Source organism: Mesoplodon bidens (genome assembly GCF_964165515.1).
Source record: "Mesoplodon bidens genome assembly, chromosome: 1".
NCBI lineage: Eukaryota > Metazoa > Chordata > Mammalia > Artiodactyla > Ziphiidae > Mesoplodon > Mesoplodon bidens.
The window spans coordinates 103,929,187-103,953,288 of NC_138176.1; the positions used below are offsets into that span (position 1 = coordinate 103,929,187).

At 56.9% G+C, this 24,102-nt stretch overlaps 1 protein-coding gene across 4 annotated transcripts in view; it reads left to right on the forward strand.

The window, feature by feature from the left end:
- Positions 1–867: 867 nt before the first annotated feature.
- SH3TC1 (SH3 domain and tetratricopeptide repeats 1) overlaps positions 868–24,102 on the forward strand; it is a 53,313-nt gene continuing 30,078 nt past the window's right edge. For 2 of the 4 annotated variants that reach the window (XM_081226782.1, XM_081226785.1), the window contains exons 1-2: positions 16,333–16,413; positions 22,046–22,224. In XM_081226782.1, the coding sequence (XP_081082908.1) occupies positions 22,059–22,224 (166 nt within the window). In that variant the 5' untranslated portion in view covers positions 16,333–16,413; positions 22,046–22,058. Of the gene's footprint in view, positions 956–1,192; positions 1,215–16,332; positions 16,414–22,045; positions 22,225–24,102 lie in introns of those variants that run through there. The other 2 variants (XM_081226783.1, XM_081226784.1) reach the window with 2 other exon arrangements.

The window sequence follows — 24,102 nt, forward strand, 5'->3', positions numbered from 1 at the left end:
CTTGCTTCAAGTCACATGGCCAGTCCTGGAAGCAGGGATCCCGCCCCTCAGGGGTCTTGTGGAGGGGCACAGGAGGCATGCCTGTCACAGGTGACTCTGCCCACCTATTTGAATGTCTGAGGATAGACGTGTCATTGGGACGGGGTGCTCAGACTTGACTGATGACAGGGGCCCTTTGGGAACTTGTTAAAAATCTAGATTTCTGGGCCCTGCCCTGGAAGGTGCTGATGCACTGGGTCTGGAGTCGAGGATCTGTAACTTTAAGGACACCGCCGGTGACTCATGAGGAGCTACTTTGGGAAATGGTCTCTCTGGACACCCTGAGATCTGCTGTTGCCTCGCACAGGGCCCAGCACACAGCAGTTGCTCAATGGATGTTTGCTGAGCTCCCAGCTACCGAAACCAGCCCCAGCAAGAGGGGCGAACTCTTCTTGGACAGCCTAGCAGTGTCCAAGGGCCCATCCTCCTGCCTCTCTGAGGTACAGGGACCAGGGAGGTGGCACCTGTCACCTGGCATCCCCGCATCCCCTGGCACACAGGCCGGTCTGGGAGTTAGGCTGCTGCTCTCCTGCAGCCAGCGGGCCTCACCTGCCCGCCCAGCTCAGGAATGCTGACCAGGATTACTGACTTCCATGGGCCGTAAGGAGGAGGAAGGTCGTGGAGGAGACTCAGCCCCTTCCCGGCGGGGCGGGCTGACCGCGGGCACAGCCAATGACCCAGGCTGACAGCTCAGGCCGCCTGATCGGAGCCTGGAGGGCGGGCTTGCTGCAAATGTGCGCCTTCCTGCCCGGGACAGGCATCGCAAGGCCGGGGACCATCCTGAGGGGCCCCGGGAGCCTCCCTCCCTCCCTTCTTGGCAGGGTGAGTTCCAGGCCACCGGGCAGGACTGCTCTAGGAGGAGCCGCCCCTACACTGCAGCTCCCAGCCCCACGTTGAGGGTCACCTGCCGGGGCAGGTGAGGCCAGGGGAGGGTGTGCGTGTGTCCCCCAAACAGTCCTGGCCGGGGAGCGGCAGGGCAGGGCTCAGCTGGCCCTGCGCCTGAGAAAGGGGCCAAGGGCTGGTGGTGAAGCTGGACGTTGTCAGGGTGGCAGTTGTGAGGCAGGGAGGTGCCTCCCCAGGGGTGGGGCTCGTAGGGGGGAGTTGGGAGGGCTCTTGAGGGCCCAGGAGGCAGCAGCCCCGGGGATTCTGATCTTGGCTGAGCCCCTGGCCTGCGAGTAAGTGACTCCCCCTCTGAGCCTCAGTTTGCCATCTGCGAGATGCGAGCATCCGTGCTGGGGCTCAGGACGGTGTGCCCAGGGGACACGGCGCCCACGGCCCTGGAGAGGAACAGGAGCCCTGGGCTGGGGGCCAGGTCCTGGCTTCCCCTTGCCTCTAAGGCTGCCCCGCCCGCCCTGGGCATCAGCACTGGGGGTCTCTGCTCTTCCTCTTTCCCCCAGCCTCCACACCACCCCCCAGGGGCCAAAGTCCCTGCGACACTGGGCAGTGGGCCCGAGAGTGGGGATGGGGCGGAGGTGGAAGGGGTGGGGAACGGCCTTGCCCCGCGGCCCTGGGGTGCACTGCAGACCTCAAATAGACTGATGGAGGGGACAGGGTGGGGTGAGGGGCAGCCCTGTGGCCCAGGCGAGAATGTGCCTGGTGACCCTCCCTCTCCCTCCCCCACTCAGGGCTGCGTGTCAGGCCCCAGGCTGAGTTTTGTTTACACAAAACAGAGCCTACAATTCTCAGGTGACCTGTGGAGGGGCCTGGCCTCACGCTGGATTTACAGAGGGGGCCCGAGGCTCAAGGGGGCATAACTTGTCCGAGATCACCAGCAGGTCATGGCTGGAGCCGGGGCCTCCGCTGAAGGCCTGCCTCGGCTCTCCCAGTGCCTTGGGACCACAAGGAGAGCGCAAGGAGAGCCAGGCTCGGCCCCTCTCGCCCTCCTTGTGCAGCCTGGGCTGCTCCAAGGCTGGTCCAAGGCCACATGGCAAGTAGGCCTGGGACATGCCCTCCGGTGTCTTTGGGCTTTCATCGTTCTCTCTCCACACTTGCAGATTGTTCCACCTTACTGGGCCTCTTTAAAAAAAGATTTTTTTTTTTTTTTAAATACATGGACTCCCGTATTTTTTTATTTTTTATTTATTTATTTTTGGCTGTGTTGGGTCTTCGTTTCTGTGCGAGGGCTTTCTCTAGTTGTGGCAAGCGTGGGCCACTCTTCATTGCGGTGCGCAGGCCTCTCACTATCGCGGCCTCTCTTGTTGTGGAGCACAGGCTCCAGACGTGCCGGCTCAGTAGTTGTGGCTCACGGGCCTAGTTGCTCTGCGGCATGTGGGATCTTCCCAGACCAGGGCTCGAACCCGTGTCCCCTGCATTGGCAGGTGGATTCTCAACCACTGCACCACCAGGGAAGCCCCAAAAGATGTGATTTTTTTTTTTTTTTTTTTTTTTTGCGGTACGCGGGCCTCTCACTGCTGTGGCCTCTCCCGTTGCGGAGCACAGGCTCCGGACGCGCAGGCTCAGCGGCCATGGCTCACGGGCCCAGCCGCTCTGCGGCTTTCTCCTTCTGACTTACTTCACTTAGAATGATAATCTCTAGCTGCATCCATGTTGCTGCAAATGGCATTATTTCATTCTTTTTTATGGCTGAGTAATATTCCATTGTATATATGTACCACATCTTCTTTACCCATTCATCTGTCGATGGACATTTAGGTTGTTTCCATGTCCTGGCTATTGTGAATAGTGCTTCTATGAACATAGGGGTGCATGTATCTTTTCGAATTATAGTTTTGCCTGGATATATGCCCAGTAGTGGGATTGCTGGATCATATGGCAACTCTATTTTTAGTTTTTTGAGGAACCTCCATACTGTTTTCCATAGTGGCTGCACCAGTTTACATTCCCAACCGACAGTGTAGAGGGTTCCCTTGTCTCCATACCCTCTCCAGCATTTACTGTTTGTAGACATTTTGATGATGTCTGACTGGTGTGAGGTGATACCTCATTGTGGTTTTGATTTGCATTTCTCTAATAATTAGTGATGTTGAGCATCTTTTCATTTGCCTGTTGGCCATCTGTATAGCCTTTCTTATTTTAATTCTTTTGTTTTTGAGGAGTTTTGGTTTGGTGCTTTGTAAAATGCCCCTCAATTAGGAATTTTCTGATTAGACAGGGATTATGGGTTATAATCTAATGCTAATTAGTTTTTTTTACTCAAGTTTTTCCAGCTTTGGCCACTGGGGGCTCGGGGCTCTTTCAGCTGGCCCTGCGTCCCTCTGACACATCTCATCATGGTGGGATTTCATTCATTTGTTGCTTCATTCATGTCCTTCCTTACTTTTCTGCCACTACAAGCCAGGCTCATCGTGTCTCTATCCTGGCCCAGTCCTAGAATCAGCCATTTCTCCAAGAGTCCTGATTCCTTTTGTGGGAGAAAAGTCTTAGGAACCAAGATTTACCTGCACTCTGCGTGTGCTTGTTGCTACCTGGGTGTCTTTTAGGACCTCTCAGCAGATGTGTATGTGTATACGAACCCATGTATAAACACATATGTATATGTACACTTATGTGTACACATATCCATGTAAATATACATATCTATAAGTTAGCCTGTATATATGCGTACACTAGCCCGTGCATACTCACGTATCTATAAGTTAGTGTGTATGTATGTGTATACTAACCCATCTATATACACAGATCTGTAAGTTAGCATGTATATATACATGTATACTAACTCACATATACACACATACCTAATAAGTGTATCTATATGTAACCTGTGTATATCTATCAAGGGACACGAATTCACAGCGATGTCTCCACCTCTAAGCCGTCACTCATGGATCACTCCAGCCTCCTCTCGTTGGTTTTCTGTAGCTCCCACTCCAACAGTGAGAAACCCGGCTGTCACCACCCACCACCCATTTACTTAATTATTCACATTCTGACTACTGGACACATATAGAAGCATAAGATTTTGTAACCCAGGCCCCCATGGGGAACAACGCGACCAGCTAGATTCCAGGGCACATGTGTGAGGTCTTTTGCCTTCAATCTTCAGCCGCCACTTGTTGCCAAACTGACGTGCAGGCACCTCTCCCCTCTCTTCAGTGACGCTGTTTCGTACATTTGTAATACTGTTCACTGCTTTGTCGTACTCTGCATCCAACCTGGGATTCCCCTGTCCTCCTCAATTTGTTTTATTTGCATGCATTAAGGTTCACCTTGTGCTCTAAAGTTTAAAGTCTTTTGACAAATGCACAGTGTCAGGTATCCACTGTCACAGGATCACACAGAGTTTCGCAACCTGAAAAAGTCTCCCAGGCTTCCCTACTCAGCCCTCTGAGGCCGCTGATTTATTGATACTTCCAGTTTCTTTTCACAAATGCAAAGTAATATGAAGATATTTTAAACTCCCATTTAGAACACAAAATAGCATACAAATCACTCTGCATCTTGCTTTTTTCCCACTTAATGTGGCTCAGAGATCCTCCCTTGCTGGCACATTGAGACCGGCCTCATGTTACTCTTCGGTGCGAGTCTGCAAAATGATTTATTTGACACCTGGGTCATTTCCGAGAAGTCACTGTTATAAAGAGTCCCCGCCTCCTCGGAGCCCTGCCATCTCAGAAGCAGGCAGTCATCTGCAGAGTGATGCCAGAGGCTGCCAGGCAAAGGGTGAACACTGCGGTTTTATAGGAGTTGGCTGGTAACCCAGCCTCAGATTGGCCTAGCCCTGGGCTCGCCGCAGCCCTGCTGAGGGTGTCCTGACAGATGCCGGTGGCTGTGGAGCTGGGAGGTGACAAAGGGTCTCTTGGGACCATTTTGCACTTCCAAGCATCATTTCATGCATTTCATGCATTTCAAGGACACGGACAGTTAGGAACTGTCGGTGTTCAGTCCCCATGGTTTTCTGTAGAGTCATTGATCTCTTCCTCCAGCATTGAATATGGGGGTCAGCATCTCGGGTGCGGTTTAATTAAAAACACCTGCTGGGAGAGGGCCGGGTCCAGCCTGACTCGGAACCAAAACCCGCAGCAGATTTTTTTTTTTTTTTTAAAGAAGATGTTGGGCGTAGGAGTTTTTATTAATTAATTAATTTATTTTTGCTGTGTTGCGTCTTCATTTCTGTGTGAGGGCTTTCTCTAGTTGTGGCAAGCGGGGGCCACTCTTCATCGCGGTGCGCGGGCCTCTCACTATCGCGGCCTCTTGTTGCGGAGCACAGGCTCCAGACGCGCAGGCTCAGTAGTCGTGGCTCACGGGCCTAGTTGCTCCGCGGCATGTGGGATCCTCCCAGACCAGGGCTCGAACCCGTGTCCCCTGCATTAGCAGGCAGATTCTCAACCACTGCGCCACCAGGGAAGCCCCACAGCAGATTTTTTTTGTTAAAAATGAACAGTAAAGGGACTGAGAAAAACAGCAGACAAATCCCAGCTGAAGTCCAATCTGCAAAAGTATCTGGCCAGTCCTCAAAACTGTCAAAAGTCATGAAAAACATGGAAAATCTGAGAAACCATCACAGCTCAGAGGAGCCTAAAGAGACATGATACTTAAGTGTGAGGTGGTGTCCCCAGTGGGCTCTGGGGACAGAAAAGGACACTAGGGAAAAGCCAAGGAAACCGAATGAAGTATGAACTTCAGTTAATAGTGATGTATCAATCAATATTGGTTCATCAGTTGTGACAAACATACCATAACAACATGAGATGATGTTGCGGAAACGGGGCGTGAGCACGTGGGGATCTCTGCACTGTCATTGCAACTTTTCTGTAAATCTAAAACTATTTTAAATTAAAAAGTTTAGTTAAAAAAAGAAGAGCCACTGAAACAAAACAAAATGAGACCAAAAAAGAGCCACTTAAACAAGTGAAGGGACTAGAGGCTGTACTCTACAGCTGCCTGGGCTCAGACCCCGACCCACCGAGTCTGAGGGTCTGCTTGCTTGGTCCATGTGCCGCCCCAGAAACTCTCTTTAACGAGTCATGTCCACCCTCAACCGCATCTGGAACCTTGGCACCATCCCATAGGACAGGACTGTGGTCCCATTTCATGGATAGAGTGATGGAGGCTGAGAGAGGTAAAATACCTTACCCAAGCCACCCTGTTAGCAAGAGGCCAATCTGGATTTAGGGTAAGTGAATGAGAGCCAGGTTAGAGCCTGCAAGTGGCTGGCTCTGATGAAGGGACCAGAAAGAAGGGGAGACTTGTAGCAGGCGCAGAGGGAGGGGTGTGCAGTGAGATGGTCAGTGCCCCCGTGAGGCAGGGGCAAAGGAAGAGCAGTTTGTTCCCCTCTTCTGCTAACTCCTCCCAGAGCTGGGAGCAATCTGGGAGGCCTCCCAGAGGAGGTGATGATTGAGCAGGGTTTGGTAGGATGTGTAAGGGTTTGCCAGGCAGCCAAGGGAGAAAAGAAGGTGTTCTGGGCACTGGAGCAGCCTGAGCCGAGTCCTCCCCACGAGAAATGGCCAAGTGTGGGGATGTGTGGACTTCTCCCTTCTTCCTGCTGCCTGACAGGGTGTTTGGGGTGGGTGATGATGAGAGACCCAGAGGCAGAGAGCTCTCGGGCCTCTCCTGGCCACCCTGTGCCCCTGTCTTTCCCAGAGGAATGTGTGTTTCTTGTGTCTAGAAAATCCTGGCCTTGTCTGCCTGTCCCTTGGGTTCATGACTAGAGTCAAAAACCCAGACAGGAACTGGGGTGGGGGGTCCACTTTGACAGGAACCCAATCAGTCTCCTGTGAGCCTACCACCCATGGTCCTGGTCCCTGAGCTTCAGTCACCAAGGCCCCCAGCCTGGACAGCCTTTGTCCTCTTTCGGTCACTGTTGCCTAGATGCAGATGCCGTGATGAGGTCTGTCATCTCATCCTGTCGCTTGGCCCCCATGTGGGCCACTTTCCTTCCCGTTCCTGGTAAGGGGCTGCAGGGGCTGGCTGTGCGGGCCCCTCTCACTGTGGCTGCCACCCACCCTCCCTGCTCACTACCCATCCAGCCCTGCCCTCTGGCCGTGCTGGGACTTCTACCTGAACCTCCCTTGCCTGCTCTGACCTATCTTCCAAGGCCCTGCCCAAATGTCACCACCTCCAGGAAGACTTCCCTGACTACTAATCTGAGTTAATCTCATCACTCCTCACTCCTGCCACCCTACCCCACCCCTGTACATGCTAAATTTGGGTTTGTCTGATGTTTTTCTCATGGTGACACTGGGGTTATGGGTTTGGGAGAGGAAGGTCACAGAGGTAAAGTGCCCTTCTCATCCCATCCCAGCAAGGGTACCTGCTGTTGACATGACCTATAACTGCCGAGGTCGGCATGTGTGCCCAGGCCAAGGTGGTGATTGTCAGGTTTCCTCCCATGAAATTACCCTTCCCCTCTATTTCCATGAAGTGCTCCTGAGAAGGAAGTCACCTGCCCAGCCACGCCTGAGGGCTGGGGAGGGTGGAGCAGCTACATAAGTCACTTGGAATTCTGCAGCATGGGAGATTTGCTTCTTTCTCCTCCATTTACTACTTAGTTATGCAATCTTTTGTTTATATCAGTATGGATTTAGGAATATTCATTTTATACCTGGGGTTATAATCCAATACAACTTTATTTTGTTCCTTAAATTGTCCCAGCTTCCGCCATCGAGACCTCTTCTGTCATCCCCTGCGTCTCTTGGACATAGTCCCATCATTGTGGGGATCCATGGATCTATCAGCTATCCATTGATCTGTTGTCTGTCTATCTGTCTGTCTGTCTGTCTATCCTCTCTATCCCATTTCCTACTCCCTACAACATGTCCCAGGCTCGCTGTGTACATTTCCTGCCAGGGAATGTGTTTCATGTGCCAAGGTCAGGCTCGGAGCCCCCTCCTCCAGGCAGCCCCCCCCCGGCTATCTCCAGTTGACATGGGGGCTGTTTGGTGGCCCCGGCATCTCTGCTCGCCCTCTGTCACAGTCACTCCGACTGTTTCCTTGGCTGTCTTTACCACTAGGCCGAGAGCCCTGGAGGGCAGGGTCGCCTAATTCATCCATTCACTCAGGTCTCCAGTGTCCACACTGAGCTAGGCACAGGGTGGGGCTGGGCAATGCTGTCAGCAGCCGGACCCTGCCCCCGCTGGCCTTAATGATAATAATCGCTCTCCTTTGTGGGCTCCCCTTCCCCACGCCGGTGGGGGCTGGGCCTGGGCAGATGACGCAGGGCAAGAGTGAAGTACTCACCAGGGTTCACACCTGGGCAGAATCGGTGCTCTTCGCCACCTTAGCGTGTACTGTGCGGGGTCAGCATGGCATTAATAGGACTGGCATGTGAGGTGCTGGGACGGAAAATCTGACCTTTGTGAAGCCAGGAGGGCTCTGTGGGGGAAGAGAGGTGGAGGCCGTGCCCTCCTGCATGGTGAGGGGAGAACCCGGGCTCACACCTGGATTGGCACCAGATCGGTGGGTGCTCCAGCCAGGCCCCCCACGCCGTGGCCTGTGAAACCTGCCGCTGGGTGGCTGGGCGTGTGAAGGGTGCAGGTGTGGATGTCCACCTGCAGCGAGGCTGCTGCTCGGAGCCTGTGGTGGCCTGTGGATGAGACCTGAGTCCCTCCCACCCAGCTGCCATCCTGGAGAGCCAGGAAGAAAGGGGGGAACTGGAAATCAGGCAAGAAGAGACAAGTGAGCGTCCTGTATGGCTTTGCCCTATCCGAGGCAGTAACTCGGGGGCTACCCTTTCTGAGAGTCTGGGGCAGGCAGGTCCTGCGCACAGAGGCTGCTGTTCAGGTGCCTGTTTGTTAGTCATTCAACAAACGCTCGCAGACTTCCTTGGCAGTGCCCTGGAGGGTCCTCGAGTGTTAGCCTAGCGGCAGCCTAGAGAAAAACCCCAGTTACAGCACAGATGTGCCCAGGGCCCTCAGGGCTGGGGAAGGGGTGTCTTGTCCACATCAGCGAGGCCTCAGAAGGAGGAGATGCAGGAAGGAGACAGACAGGAGTTGAGGTCACAGCCTGGAGGAGAAGGTGACCAGGAAGAGGATGTACAAATGCAGGGGAAGTGGGGAGGCACAGGGGATCACGGAGCCCAAGGACCCCAACCATCGAGGGAACGGGGTAGCCTGAGTGTGACAGGTTAGTGGAAAGTGAGGGACCAGGTGCTGAGTGGCCGGTGGTGCTGTTTTCTGAGATTCGGGGGAGGGAGGGGTGGGTGGTGGGCAATGGGGGCAGTGGTCCAGTCCCACCGAGAGGAAGGCCTGGCATCGCCCCCAGGTGTGAGGTGGCACCTGGACTGTCAGTGTGGGCAGAGGGCTCTGAAGTGTCCGACCTTCACGCTCACACCTAAGAGCGGGTGTAGACAGAGCAGTGTGGCAGGTAGGCAGAGGGTGACCACCGAGGGGCCAGTGAGATGAGGACAGGGGCGAATTGGATTTAGCAACACGGAAGGTGCTGGTGGCCTGGGCAAGGGCAGTTTCGGGGAGTGGGTGAGGTGAGACTCAGGAGAGGTACAGAGCTGTCTGGGGTAGAAGGCTCTGGAGGTGTCGCCGGAAGGGAGCAGAGATGAGAAGTAGCCAAATGGATGAAATGGATGAAACAGGGGCTGAAACGGAGGCTACCCCCCCAGCCAGCATCACCCACGTGTAGTTCTGGCACAGCAGGGAGCGACATCGGTGGGGGGGGCCTTCAGAAATTCCCCCCAGCCCTCCTGCCCTGTCCCACCTGCTGTGGTGGGTCTTGGCTGGGAGGCCTCTGGGAAGTGTGTGCTGGGGCCTGGGTTAATGTTTGCACAGCCAAGTTCAAGATCCATCCCCTGGTGCCTGGTCTTGGATAATATCCAGAATTCCAGTGGTTGCCACACCCCGCTTCAGGAATGCTGGTGCTCTGGGGAGTGAGGGCCCATGGGATCGGGGTGTCCCTGGGGTCTCAGTTATGAGCTGGTGACTTCCTCAGGCTCCCAGGGAAAACAGCAGCCGTGAAGGCCACGCCGTGCATCCCAGTCCAGAGCCCCCTACTCCCATCTCCTCCAGGCAGCCGCCTCCTGGTCACCCACGACTCAGGGGATGGATGGTCCAGGGCAGTGGGACGAGCCTGTCCTATGATGGGAGGAACCTCTAAGACATGGCCACTGCCAGCTGTGTGGCCGCTTAAAACCCCGTCCCTTAATTTTATATATATATATTTATTTATTTGGTTGTGTCAGGTCTTAGTTGCAGCTCGAGGGCTCCTTAGTTGTGGCTCACTGGCTCCTTAGTTGTGGCATGCAAACTCTTAGTTGTAGCATGTGGGATCTAGTTCCCCGACCAGGGATTGAACCTGGGCCCTCTGCATCGGGAGCGTGGAGTCTTAACCACTGTACCACCAGGGGAGTTCCCACCCCATCCCTTATTTTTTTAAGGAGGGGGCTGCTTTGAACTGGTGGGTACCCCAGGGCCCCCCTAAGGATGTGACAAGGAGGACATGCCAGTCCGGGCCTTGCTCCCTTATAGGCTGTGAAAACAGCCTTTGTCCTTTCTTACCAACTTCCTCCGAGTGCCCTGTCACATTATTTGGGGTGTTGACGGGGGAGCACCCCTCTTCTGAATGCGGAGGAGTCCCAGGCACAAATACACCCAGGCACCTGGCCAGCTCGTGGGCCGAGGAGGGGAGACAGGGGAGCAGAGTCAGCGATTCCTGGGCCGAGGGCGACGCCTGCCCGGACACAGCCGGATGGGCGGGGGCCACGGCCACTGCGGGTGGCGTCTCTGGTCCACAGGAACAGCTGACCGCTTCCTGCAGGCCTTCGACCCGGCCCGGGTGGCCATCAGTCATCTGGAAAGGCTGTTTGGTCCCGATATCCTTGTTTTGCAAAGAGCAGTTCCTGAAATCACGGGGCCTAGAGCTCTGTTCATCTTTGATTGGGCCTGGTTTCAGCTGCTAAGGCCAGAAACAACAAACACAGACCGAGCTCTGCTGAGCACACACATGGTTCTAGCCCTTTCAGCAGGTCCAGCGGCAGCCAGGTGCCAGGCTCCAGACTAGCAGCTTCTCTCTCTGTCCCGGGCTCTGACAGACTTGGATGTGCAAAGGAAGGACATCTCAGGCAGATTGCTCCTTAGACCCGGGTGGGACTCAGGAATGCACTGGCCTTGGAAGGAGTGTCTTTCTGGGAGATGGCTTTAGTCGGGTCACATCTGCATCTGACAGATGTGGAGCCAGAGACCAGGAAAGGTGACGGGGCGTTGCTTGGCGTGGACCAGTGGGAGCACTGGGTCCACCCCCTCCTGTGACCTTGGGTGAGGGGCTTCCTCTTCCCAAGTCTCAGTCCCCCCGAAACCTGAAGGACGAACTTTGCTACCTCGCAGCCCAATCACCTGTCTTTATTGGGAACATTCTTAAGTGCTGGTTCTCGGTAACCCTCGATAATTTAGCAGTTACAGTCCTAACCAGCGGGAGGAGGGAGGAAGGGTGCAGCTTCCTGTATCGTGTCCTGAGCCAGTGTCAAGCACAGGACGGTCTTCAGCTCTCTGGTCATTACTGGTCTTCCAGGCTGCCTGGTGCTGGTGCCGGCTCCACCATTCTCTACTGAGTTGCTCTCCTAATGTTACCGAATCCAAGCTCGGTCTGCTCGCTGCACTACAGGCCAATAAATCGGGACGAGGTGTTGAGGCAAGGAATAGTGTCTTTATTTGGAAAGCCGGGCGTCTGAGAAGATGGCGGACTAATGTTCTAGAGTACCATCTTTTTAAAAAAATAAATTTATTTATTTGTTTATTTAATTTTTGGCTGCGTTGGGTCTTCGTTGCTGTGCACAGACTTTCTCTAGTTGCAGCGAGCGGGGGCTGCTCTTTGTTGCAGTGTGTGGGCTTCTCATTGCGGTGGCTTCTCTTGTTGCGGAGCACGGGCTCTAGGTGTGCAGGCTTCAGTAGTTGTGGCACACAGGCTCAGTAGTTGTGACTCGCAGGGTCTAGAGCGCAGCCTCAGTAATTGGGGCGCACAGGATTAGTTGCTCCGCGGCATGTGGGAACTTCCTGGAGGGCTTGAACCCACGTCCCCTGCATTGGCAGGTGGATTCTTAACCACTGCACCACCAGGGAAGTCCCCTAGAGTACCAGGGAAGTCCCCTAGAGTACCATCTTATCCGAGTCTGGATGCCAGTTTCTTTTATAGAACAGAGACAGGGAGGAAGTAAAGCAAAAAGGCTTTTTTTTTTTTTTTTGCCTGTCTTGCAAAATACCTCCTGGCTTGGCCAGCCTCCGGGAGGGGATGCATTAATTTCTTTTCTGCAGCCATTCACAGGTGGGCAGGGTCAGAATGTCTTCCTGTGAGGTGAACAAAGGCACTTTAGTTTAACATTCAGGCAGAGAGGCAGGGTTCCCCAAGGCAGGCCATTAAGTATGCTTGCAGTTATAGGCAGCATCCTTTTAGTTACTATAGTAACAAAAGCAACAAAAAGCAAAGATTAAAGTAAAAGAAACAGATCCAACATGGAGTCAGATTCTGTTCTTCCCTGTTTCACTAATGGTGAACCTTTCCACATCCCAATTCCAGGGTGGCAGGGGATGTTTTGTGGTGACTCCTTCCTGCATCCGTGGCAGGGTGATCCTGAGGGGCTTTTCCATGAATTCCCCATCCCGCCCCATTCTCTAGAGCAGGGCCCATACCCAGGGCCAAATCCCACCCCTGTTTTGCAAATAGTTTTTCTTGGCACCAGGCCAGGCCCACTCATTTCCTGTCACCTAAGCCTGCTTTCAGGCTGTAACTGCAGGGTTGTGGTGGAGCCCACATTATGACCTGAAAAGCCAAACCTATTTATTCTCTGTTGCTTTATGGAAAGCATCTGCTGCCCCTGTTCTAGAATCACCTGTACGTCTTGGTTCCACTGTCTGGGCTGTTGCAGAGACCCAGCAGGGAGTAGTCCTGTCCCCCAACCCTACACCCACCCCCTCTCCAGGGCCTCTGCATTCCTGGGATTCACCATTTATGTTTATGGCCTGTGGTAGCTTAACCCTCAGGGCGAGAGAGTGACCTGCCCCCAGAATCTGCAGCCACCAGAAGTGGCTGTGGGATGCTTCAGCAAGCTGCATACCTGGAGCAGGCCAGGCTCACGTGCTCTTCTGGCTGGCCCTGTCCCCAGGCAGACCTTTACACCTTCTCTCTGCCTAGTCCCTCTTCCTCCAAGAGTCAGCTGAGGAGCCTCCACCTCCAGGAAACCGTCCTAGATTTCACCTCCCTCTTCTTCCCCTTCCTTTGGCACTGCACAGATCGTGCTACATCATCCCAGTCTGTTTCCAAGTCTGTAACCCCAACTTGTCTGAGCCCTCTTGTGGGGGGGGACTTGAATTCAGAACTGGGGTGATGGAGCCAAGATAGGTGGTGGCAGGGGTAGCTCTGAACCCCAAAGTGCAGAGCAGTCACAAGGTGGAGTGGGGGACCCACCAAGAGGCTGGACCACGTGCCAGGGAGGCTGTCCAGAGGATCCCAGCTGGGCCTGGGGGTTGGACTAGGTCACCTTTCCTGGCCCAAGACTGTGCTGATACAGCCCCTCACAGCCCCAGAGGACTGAAAATGCTCTAAGATGACATGACAAAATTACAAATTGCTTTTTGTCTTTGTAGGATCACAGTTGTTGCTATTTGCTCCATGAGTTAAAAAATAAGCAGAGGATGGAAGGCAGGGCACCCCACAGCTCCTGTCCCCCGGCTCTGGATGGCAGCCCAGGGCCAGCGTCTATGGTCTAGGAATCAGACGGGAGCTGTCCTGGGAGCTCATTGGGAACCTCCATCCACAATGGCAGAGCAGAGTCTAGGCGGGCTGAAGGTGGGAGGGGGCCACCTCAGACCCACAGGGATGGTTAAAGAGAAGCTGCAGCTGGGTTGCTGGTGGGTGGCCACAGGTTTTCCCACAGGAAGTTCCTGAGAGCTCTTCCTCTGGCTGTGTGTCTCATGCCTTAGACTGTCGGGGGTCTGCTTTGGGCCTGGGCAGCCCTGGTGTCTGCCTGGGGGCTGTGTGACCCAACCCGGGGCAGGTCCTGCCTCTCCTAAGCCCGTTTGCTACTCAGTCCAGTGGGATGGTGGTAATACACTGGAATGGCTACAATCCATGGATCTAGCATCTTTTTGGCAAGTGATAATTGGAATTTATTACAACCCTGCAGGGATCAGAGCTGCTGACCTGGGAGGGCACTTAGAGATCTCTAAGCCCAAGTTGATTATTTAAAAGGGAGGAAGCGAGGCCCAGGGGGTGACAGGCTCTCTCAGGGGCACCCGAAGCCTGGGCTGGGCTGGGGTTGAAACCAGCCTCTTGCATGCAGGGCTATATAGGGCTGCCCTGTGGTGCAAGTTCCAGGAGGGACCCCTTATTTGGAAAGCCCCTCCCCACCTGAAAGGCTTGCATTCTTCCTCTGGAAGGCTACTAGGGTGCACTTGTAGGGTTGGGGTGTACTCTGTGAAGTTGGGGTACAATATGCAGAGTTGGGGTGCTCTGTGCAGAGCTGAAGGATGCTGGGCCCAGTGGGGGAGGCTCTTGGAAACCCCCCGGCCTTGGGCCAAGAACGCAGCTACAGAGACAAACAGGATACGGGGTCTCGGGCCGCAGCGGGGCACAATGGCCAGGAGAGGAAACGCGTCCAGACCCTTTTATGGATGTGGAGCCGGTCTGGGGCCTCTTTCAACACAGTTTCCAGAAAAACAAAGGGAGCAGAAGCGAGCAGCTCATGTTCTGCCCAATGTGGGGTTCTGGAGAGCCGGCTGGAGAACTGGGGGTGCCCAGTCCACAGACAGAGGCCAGGCTTGGGGAGGCCACACCTCCCTGGTGGGCAGGGAGAGCTGCTGGTGGGAGCGGCTGCCTGGCCCCCTGGGACCCAGGGGGTGGCGTGCAATCCTCCCCCGTTACTTGGCCTGTGGTCTTGGGGGACTGTGAAAATGGCCACCTGGAACCTCTGGCTCCTGCCTTGTGGTCCCCGGGCATGTTGGTGGCGTGTGGGGTGCGGCCCGGGTGTGGGCAGCCCGAATTCTGGGCCTGGCCTTTCTGGGGCCCCCAGAGGGAGTGGCTTGCCTGCCCTGGACCTCAGTGGCCAGAGCTGCTCTGTGCGGGGCTTGAGCCTCATGCTGGCCCTCAGTGGGGACCTTGCCGGTGTGAGCTGGCCACGTGCCCACCACGTCTCCAGCTGCCCCCTCACGCCTGGGCTCTGGCCCACTGGGGAGGGGAGGGAGTTTGTGACATTGGGGTGACTGCATTAATGCTGGGAGTTGATCTGAGAAAGGACGGACAGGGTGGGAGGGGGTCATCCAGAAATATCTCGGCCCTGAGTGGTTCTCACTCTGGGTGACATTGCCCCCGGGAGACAAGTGTCTAGAGATGTGAATGGTTGTCACAGCTGGGGTCGGCTTCAGTTGGTAGAGGCCAGGGATGCTGCTAAAATCCCACAGTGTACATGGCAACCCCCTCCCTGGGACAAAGAGCAATCGCCCCAGATGTCAGCAGTGCCGCAGTTAGAAACCGAGCCCAGGGGCTTCAGTGTCTGTCAGACCTGGTTCTGGGCTCACCTTCTAGTTGTCACCGGCCTTGGGCATGCCCCATCATGTCCAAGGCCTCAGTTTCCCTGTCTGTAAAATGGGCACATTACCACTGAACTCAGAGATGTTCCTGGTCATGAAGCCAGGCCATGAGTGAAAGTCCAGCCTTTCTTAAGCACAGGACGAAGAAGGTGGCCCTCTGTTCTTGATTCCTGGGTCTGGGCTGGGGCCAGCAACCAGAGCCACACCCCTGCCTCCGTGAGGGCCTGAGAGCAGATGGGAGGCTAGGGCCAGTGGCCGACCTGTGTTCAGTTCCTGCTTCTTGTCTGAGACCCAGGAGACCCAGTTCTGGCTTCCCAGGCAGGGCTGAGATACCCTGTTGTCAAACCCAGGTCGGGCCTGGAGCCCAGCGGAAAGGCAAAGAGGGGAGGGGAGCAGACGCCCAGCTGTCCCCTGTGCGCGTTCCCATTGACTGGGCCAACGGGCCGGGGCAGTACCGGGGCAGAGGGAAGGAGCTGCACGTATGTGCATGCACGTGTGTGCGCGCATGTGTGTATGTTTGCACACACGTGCGCGCATGCATGTCTTGTATGTGCACACGTGTGTGCATGCATGTGTGTGCGGTAAGTGGAAGAGGAAGAGAGCAGAGCTGAGGTTGGGGGGGCAGCTGTCAGACTTCCCCAATCCTGGCAGCTGAGGCGGGGTGGCCTCCATGTCTGAGCCTGGGTGCCAGGCCGTGGGCAGGCGGGGCAGGGCCTGGAGCTGGTCCAGGACAGAGCTAATGATCAACCAGCCCTCGGGGGCGGTGCAGCAGCGTGGGGCCTGCCTCTCTCTGGAGGCACCGGTGCAGGGAGGAAGTGGGGCAGGAAGAAGGGGCGGTGGCGGCCACTGTGCAGTCAGCTGGGCTGCGGGCGGCGGAGACGACCTGCGGGGTGAGCCAGCGAGGAGCTGGGAGCGGCCGCCTGGTGCTGCAGTCCTGCAGAGCAGGGTGCAGGTACGGGGCGCTGGACGGGCGGGCGAGGACGGCTGAGCAGGCGTCGTCCACAGAGCTGGGTCTTGCCACGGTCGGATCTGAGCCGTCTTGCCTTTCACTTTCTTGGAGACTTTTCTGACCTTTTGGGATTGGGAGGGAGCAGGACTGGAGTCTGGGGAGGCCGGAGGGCTGTGGGCACTGGTTAGCGGACTCCCGGGCAGAGCTCTGGGAGCACCCCGTGCCAGCCGGCAGCCATGGCCCCAGTGATGATGTCAGGTTTGACAAAGCACCGTCACTCCCGTGATCTCGCTTGACCCCCACTTCACGCAGGCAACCAGCCAGCGCGTCCCGAAGGTCTGGCCAGGACGCAGTAACATCACCAGCAAGCAGGGTTCCGGGTCTAGGGGGCCTCAAGTGGGCCTCCACCCTGGGTTGACGCCACCTCTGGCAGACACCACATGTGTCCCGGCTTGGGTGGCGCTGTAGCTGTGACCCGGCCACTCTGAGGTCACCACCCTTGGGCCTCCTCTCCATCAACAAACGGGACGAGTGACTTGACCAGGGGCTCCAACCGGAAGGTTCTAGGGGAGACCCAGACCCAAGGCTTCAGAGCACCAGGTCCTGCCCTGGGCGTGTGGTCCCAGCACATCACTGAGACCCTCCCCCGGCCTGCAGTGGCGCCCCCCCCAACCCGGCCGGGAGCCCCAAGCCCTGTCTGTGGGAGTTTCTTAGAGATGACAGATGGCAAAGCCACACTGGCGGGAATTAGTGTTGCGGGTCCCTTGGGGTGTAGCCTCCCACGGGGCGGGGGGCTGGGTACGGGGGGCGGTGCTGTGGCTGAACTTGTGGATAGAGGCATAACCATAGAGGGTATGCTCAGGTTCAGGGTGGGTGTCGAGGGCTGGACTCAGACCCACCTGGGTTTAAATCCCACCAGAGTCCCCCCGGCCGGGCTGAGTCGGCACAGCTGCTCTCGGAGCCTTCAGGGCTCCTCTGTGAAATGGGCGCAGTGGTGCTCCTCCAGGCCGTCATGAGAACTAAGCGAGGACACTTAGCGCTGCAGGGTGGTAGCTCCTGAGAATAACAAGGCTTCCTGTATCCGGTGCTGAGCTAGCGTCTGATGCCTGAGGTCACTTAATCCTCCTCCCAAAACGCCAACTTTACAGCAGAGAAATTCAAGGCACGGGGGACCCAGGGCGACTACTCTCCTGGGGCTGCCGTAACAAAGGGCCACAAACTGGGGGCTTCTAACAAAAGAGGTTAATTCTCCACCAGTTCTGGAGGCTGGAAGTCTGAAGCCCAGGTGTGGGAAGGGTGCCCCCCTCCCGGGGGGGGGCTCTAAGGGAGGGTCCTTCAGCTCTTGGCTGCTGCAGGCGTCCCTGGGCTTGTGGGGCACATTGCCCTGGCCTCCGGCTCCATCTTCACACAGCATCCCAGGTGTGTCTGTGTCCCTCCTCTTCTTATAAGGACCCCAGGCATGCAGGGACACCTCGGTCCTGTGTGACCTCATCCTAACCTCACCTGCAAAGACCCTGTTTCCAAATAAGGTCACCTGGGCTTGCCTGGTGGCGCAGTGGTTGAGAGTCCGCCTGCCAATGCAGGCGACACGGTTCGTTCCCCGGTCCGGGAAGATCCCACATGCCACGGAGCGGCTGGGCCTGTGAGCCATGGCTGCTGGGCCTGTGCGTCCGGAGTCTGTGCTCCGCAACAGGAGAGGCCACGGCAGTGAGAGGCCTGCATACCGTAAATAAGGTCACCTTCTGAGGTTAGTGGTGGACATGACTTTGGGGGTGCACTGGTCACCCCAGTACAATGGGTGACCAGACAACCCTCAAGAGGTGCTTCTTGGTGAGGTGGACGAGGTCTGCATGGCCCTCGAGGCATTTGTTCAGTACGGGTCCAGAGAAAGCTCTGGCCAGACCTCCCCAAACCATCTCCTCCCTTTGTCCAGCCCACATTTATTAAACGCAGCTGTAACCCAGGAGCACCGTCCTTTAATCCATTGACCTCCTTGTAGGAGGTGTTTTCATTCTCATTCTCTGGTGGGTAAACTGAGGCATGGGGCGGCCTCCCAGCCCACTGACCCCAGGTCTAGGTGTTCTGGTGCCAAACTCCTGTCCCCTGGGTTTGGGTGCTGGCTGGGACCTGGGGCCTGTTGTTGACGCATCAGGTGGCCCAACAGTGAGCAGAGCAAAGAGGTCAGACGCCACAGGGAAGGAGAGTCCCTGAGTCTCCGCAGGGCCCCCCGTGGGAGCTCTGGACACCCGCCAGGCTGCGGGCTGGGCAGCCCCTCCTGCAGTCGGGAGCCGGCAGCCTATGGGGCTGAGCAAGGCTATTTTAGGACCCAGCAGGGAGGGACCCTCCCAGGGAGACAGAGCCCACTTCCTCATGCGGGCCGTGACTAGGAAGCCCACACTTACGACTGTCACTGGCAGCCCTGCCTGATGGGCAGGCCCCTCACCAAGCAAGTGGGAAGTCCCCTGAGCCCCGAAGCCTTCTGTTTTCTCAGAAAACCGGCCCTGAGCTGCTGGGGGCAGGCCCGTGGGGCAGGGACGCAGGCGCTGTTGGGCTGGTCCTGACTCCTGGGCGGAGGCGGGGAAAAGAGTCAGATGCCCTGGGTGTGTGTTGTGCAAGATGCCTGGCTGTAGAGAGGGGGGACGAGGGCCCTGGCTGGGGGTTATAGAGACCCCACAAACAGGACCTGGGCAAGACAACGGGTCCAAGTACCCTACTGAGATGCTTCAGAAGAGCAGAACAGCGGGCACAGCAGCCTGGCCTCCAAGCCGCATGCCTCCCGGTCCCGGCACCCACCTGTGACCAGGCCACGGTGCCCTCGATGACAGGTGTGGGGCTCGCTGTTTTCAGAGTAAAGAGAGGAAGGAAACAGATGATGGCTTGGCTTGGGGCTGAGGAGGGTCAGACAGATGGAGCGGCACCCTGAAAGATGCCAGGAGGTCTTCGTGCGTGACAAGGGTGGGGACGGCCCCCGGGGACCAGGGCATGGGGAGTGCAAGGCACCAGGGCTTGAAATGACACTGGCCATTTAAAAAAGGTTGCTGGAGAATTCTGCAGCAATGCTGCGTTCCTGGAACCTGCTGGTCCATGCTGCTTCTTCCTCTGGCAAGGGAGCACCCTCTGGCCTACTCCCTCCTCCCTGGGGGGGAGGGGTTGCCTAGAAGGTTACCACGGTGGGCATGGACAGGGGTGTGTGTGGGGGGACGTGAGTGTGTGAGAGAGTGTTAATGTGAGAGTATATATATATATGTGTGTGTGTGCAAGTGTGTGTGTGTAGGGGGTTGAGTTGCCCACCCCTCGGAGCCCAGCCCAGTTTCTCCATCTGTAGAACGGGGTGATGTGCTTTCCCCACTGGCTGCAGTGAACCTGGCTGAGGCACTTGGTGCATGCAGGTGTTGACAAATACTTGTGTCTGAGGCCCTCTGGGAGCCTGTGGAGACTCGCCACCACCCTGGGACAGCCTCGGGGCCGTAGTTCTGAAAATACTCCTTGCTGGGTCTGAGGGAGGTCCAGCTCCCCCGATCCTGGTGAAAATTCGAGGCAGGGAAGTGAACCCCAGGCCCCCCCGCAGGTCCCACCTCCGCTCTCTCCTCCTCTGTCCTTTCTGCACAAATACAGGAACGAAACTTACACGGGATCGAACGCAGCCCTTCTCAGGGTTTAAGATGCTCTGGTGGCTCCTCTGTGCGTTCACGGGGCGCTCAGTGCTGTGCCCCCCACAACCCTGAGCCTCATCTGAAACAGCCCGTGTCCCGTGTCCTGTGCCTCAGCCCCCAGCCCCCAGCCCCGAGGTGACGTCACAGCTGCTGCCATCCGCCTCCGCATCTCCTGCCTTCCTGCCTGGGAATTCTCTGCTGTAGGAAGCGGGTGGAGCTAGGAGACCGGCCAGGGGGTCACGGGGTTGTCCAGGCCCAGTGGGTTCTGAGCCCCATGTTCCTCACCAGCGTCCTCTGGTCTCTGCTGGGCCCCCTGTTCCCCAGCACCCACCGCAAGAGGGGGTGTGGGTCTGGAGGAGGCCAGACCTGCTTTCCAGTTTGCAGTTTTGTCCCCAGGAAAGGGGCTCAGAGGTGTGCTCTCCTGTCTCCCTGTGCGTTCTGCTCTGTGCAAAGGGAATTCTTGCCAGCCTGGCCGGGGTTTGGGGTTGAACTCTCCCAGCTCTTCATCAGAGAACAGAGAGACCTGACAAGAGGGGCTTCCCTTGCACTTGCTTCCCGGCCTTGCTCTTGCTCACCCTCCATGTGAGTGAGCAGGGCCATTCCTGTCCCCTCTGTCCCTGAGGTGGACACTGAGGGCGGCGTGGTTGACTCCCGTCCCTGTGGATGGGGGCAGGGGGTCTGCCCCTGTGCCTCAGCCCTGGCCCAGGCTGCACACCCGCCCTCCCTGTCGCCTGTGCCTGGAAGGGGCTCCGTGTCCTGCTGTCTCCTCTAATTGGTGACCAAACCCCAGACCCTGGGAGCACCGTCTGTCGGGGTCGTAAAGGCCCTCACTCCTCTCTGGCCCCAGGAAAGAGTGGTGCGTAATGACCGGCTCTCAGTGGGGAGGCCCAAGGGCACCCCGGGAGCGGGGAGTGGTCTCTGGTTCCTCCCCGGCCACTTCCTCCTTTCCCGCCCTCTACCACCTGCTTCCTCCCCTCACGGGGCAGCCTGGGACCTGGCCCATTTCCTGCAAAACTGGACGGGGTTCTTCCCGGGGACTCTGCTGGGGTGCAGGCCTCTTCCAGTTAGAGAGACGGGGCCCACTGAGCCCCCCAGGACGCGGGCTTAGTTACAAGGAGCAGCAAGACCCCCTGGGAATCCGAGGCTGGAGTCACAGCCCAGCTGAGCCCCGTATGAAATGGAGCTGCATATTCTTCTCTCTGGAGATGCGCTGTCTTTGGGGGAGTCTGTCCCTCCCAGCCCTCACTGGGTGGGAGGTGCAGTGGGCTTATCTCTAAACCACGGTCCCGGGGTGTCCCAAGAGGACACCAGCTCTGTTCCCTGTTCCCACACGGCCTTTATTGCTTCCATGTCGCGCTCGTTGTGGTGCACGGGCTTCTCGTTGCTGTGGCTTCTCTTGCTGCGGAGCACGGGCTCTAGGCGTGCAGGATTCAGTAGTTGTGGCACACGGGCTTCAGCAGTTGTGGCACGTGGGCTCAGTAGCTGTGGCTCACAGGCTCTAGAGTGCGGGCTCAGTAGTTGTGGCGCATGGGCTTAGTTGCTCCGTGGCACGTGGGATCTTCCCGGACCAGGGCTCGAACCCGTGTCCCCTGCATTAACAGGCGGCTTCTTAACCACTGTGCCACTAGGGGAGCCCCGGTGGGAACATTTTGAGCAGCCTCCAGGTGCCAGGATCTGAGCTACTTCCTCAGGGTCTGTTGATGAGCAAGAATGGGCCCCTACCTGCCCACAAGGACTTCCAACTGGGAGCAAACGTAGGCACGTGTCTCCAACAGAGTCTGTTCCAGGCGGACTTGTGCTGTTTGGAGGGGAAATGGCCGGTGAGCAGAGCTCTGGAAGGATGCTCAAGGATCCACCAGGCAAAGAGGAGGCATTCTCTCCTCTTGACCCCAACTCTGGCGGCAGCATCCGTGCTGGTGCCGGCCGCCTGTCTTCCTAGAGAGGTTGCCACTGCTGACCCCTGCACTCTCTTCTCTCCACAGAGGCCAGCCCGGCATGCCGGGCCCTTGGCTCGGAGGCCACTGCGTCATGGAGGGCCCGGTGGAGAGGGGGCCCGTGGGGCCCTCGGGAGGCAGCGGTGGCCGCAAGGTCCAGAGAGCGGGAGCGAGTGCGTCCGCCGTCTGGGGGCGAGCAGGGCCTGAGGAGGCTGCCGTGGGAAGCGGTGAGTGCGGCGTGTGCATCCACCCTGCTGTCCACCGCACCCAGGATGCAGCTGGATGCCTGCACTGTCAGTGCTTGTACTGAAGGAGGATACGCCCAGTGAGCATTTACGATAGATGGGGACCCACCTCGTGCTTCTCCAGGGCGCGGCAAGAGGGGCAGGGGTTGGAAATTCTAGAAATGCAGCCCTGGGTGAGTTTATAGCTCTTGTACTGCTTTGGGTGCCCACAGTTCTGCTTTGTCCTTGGAGGTGAGTCCCGGGGATTACTCAGGACGGGGCATCCCTCATTCTTCCAGGAGGGCAAACCAAGGCCCAGGGAGGGGAAGGAAGCAGGGCCTGGGCCAGGCCCCGGGCAGGATTACTTCCTGAACAGCGGAGGATGAGGGGTGTGACAAGGGCCGAGGCATCTCCCACCCAACCTGCCCAGGTGTGCGTGAGAGGGGCTGTGCCGGGAGCAGGGCTGGACTGCTTGCCGGGGGACCTGGTTCCCATCCTGATTGTCGCTGGACCTCTTGACGTGGAAACCTGAGGGGTGGCCTAGGTGATCTCCAGGACCCCTCTCCCTAACTCCTTGGGTCCTGGAGGCGAGGAGGGAAGGGCAGGGGGAAACCTGAGGTGGGCCCAGGCCCCTCCCCGAGCCCAGGACAGCCTGTCCCCCTGTCCTTCCCCGGGCTTCCCTTCGTCACATCGTCACCTTCAGCCTGGTCACCTGCTTAGTTGCCTCTAGGGCTCAGCACATAGCAGGTGCCCAATAAATATTGGAATGACGAATGATCGTTGCTTTGGGAGAATGGAAACAAAACCTCATACTAGGTGCCTGGCCCAGAGCCTGACGCCATGCATGCTCGGTGATTAGAAGTATTTTTACACCTATTTTCTTGGTCCTTCCGGGCGTAAGCGGAGATGGGAAAGGTCAGGGTGGCCTCATGGGTGCTGACTCCTGTAGTCAGACACCCGCCTGGCCTGGGGATCCCACTGGGTCGGGCGCCCTCCAGAGCTCGCCAGCACGCCACAGAGGAGCTGGATTCCGCCGGATGCATGGGGGCCAGACCAGCCTCCCGCCTGGCAGCCCAGCCCCAGAGTGGCCGTGAGTCCTAGAGCACAGGGATTCCTGCCGTCGGTGCTGTGGCCAAACCAGAAGCATTCTGACCGTGTTGCCAAGTGTTTCCTGCCCTACCTGCTCCACAGCACAGCTGGCATTGGCTGGCATTGGGGTGGACCTGTGAGCCCAGGCAGTGGGGTCTGGGAGCCCCTCCTGTCTTCCTGGGCTCCCTGGCCCTGAGTAGCCAAGTGACCAGTGGACTCTCACCCCATCCACCCAGAGCCCCTTCCCCTTTCAGCTTCTTTTGCAAATTGACAACAAAAGTCACAAGAAATAATATAAATAATTCCCATTTACCCCACCCAGGTTCCTCAAATGTTGACATTTTACTACACTTGCTTTCTCTCTTTCTGCATTTACAGATATATTTATATTTCAGGACAGTTTAAGAGTAAACTGCAGACATGATGCCCCTTTATCCCCCAGCGCTTTGGCGTGTGTGTTTCCTAAAACCAGGACCTGCTCGTACAGAACCATTGTGCAATTTTTTCAAACTTCAAACTCTCCTGGTTTAAACAACACCATTATCTAATCTACAGACGGACCTCACTCCCATCCTGCCATCTGTCCCCGTAATGTCCTTTCCACCAAAGAAAACCGTGGTCAGGCTTTGCATTCTGTGGCCATGTGCCTGTGGAGCTTTCTAACCTGGAGGTTGATACTTTGAAGATTCCGGGCCAGGTATTCTGTAGAATGTTTGGGTACAGCTCAGTTCAAGTGTGGCTGTTTTTTCAGGATTGCAGGCAGGCACTTTGGGCAGAAATACCGCAGAAGTG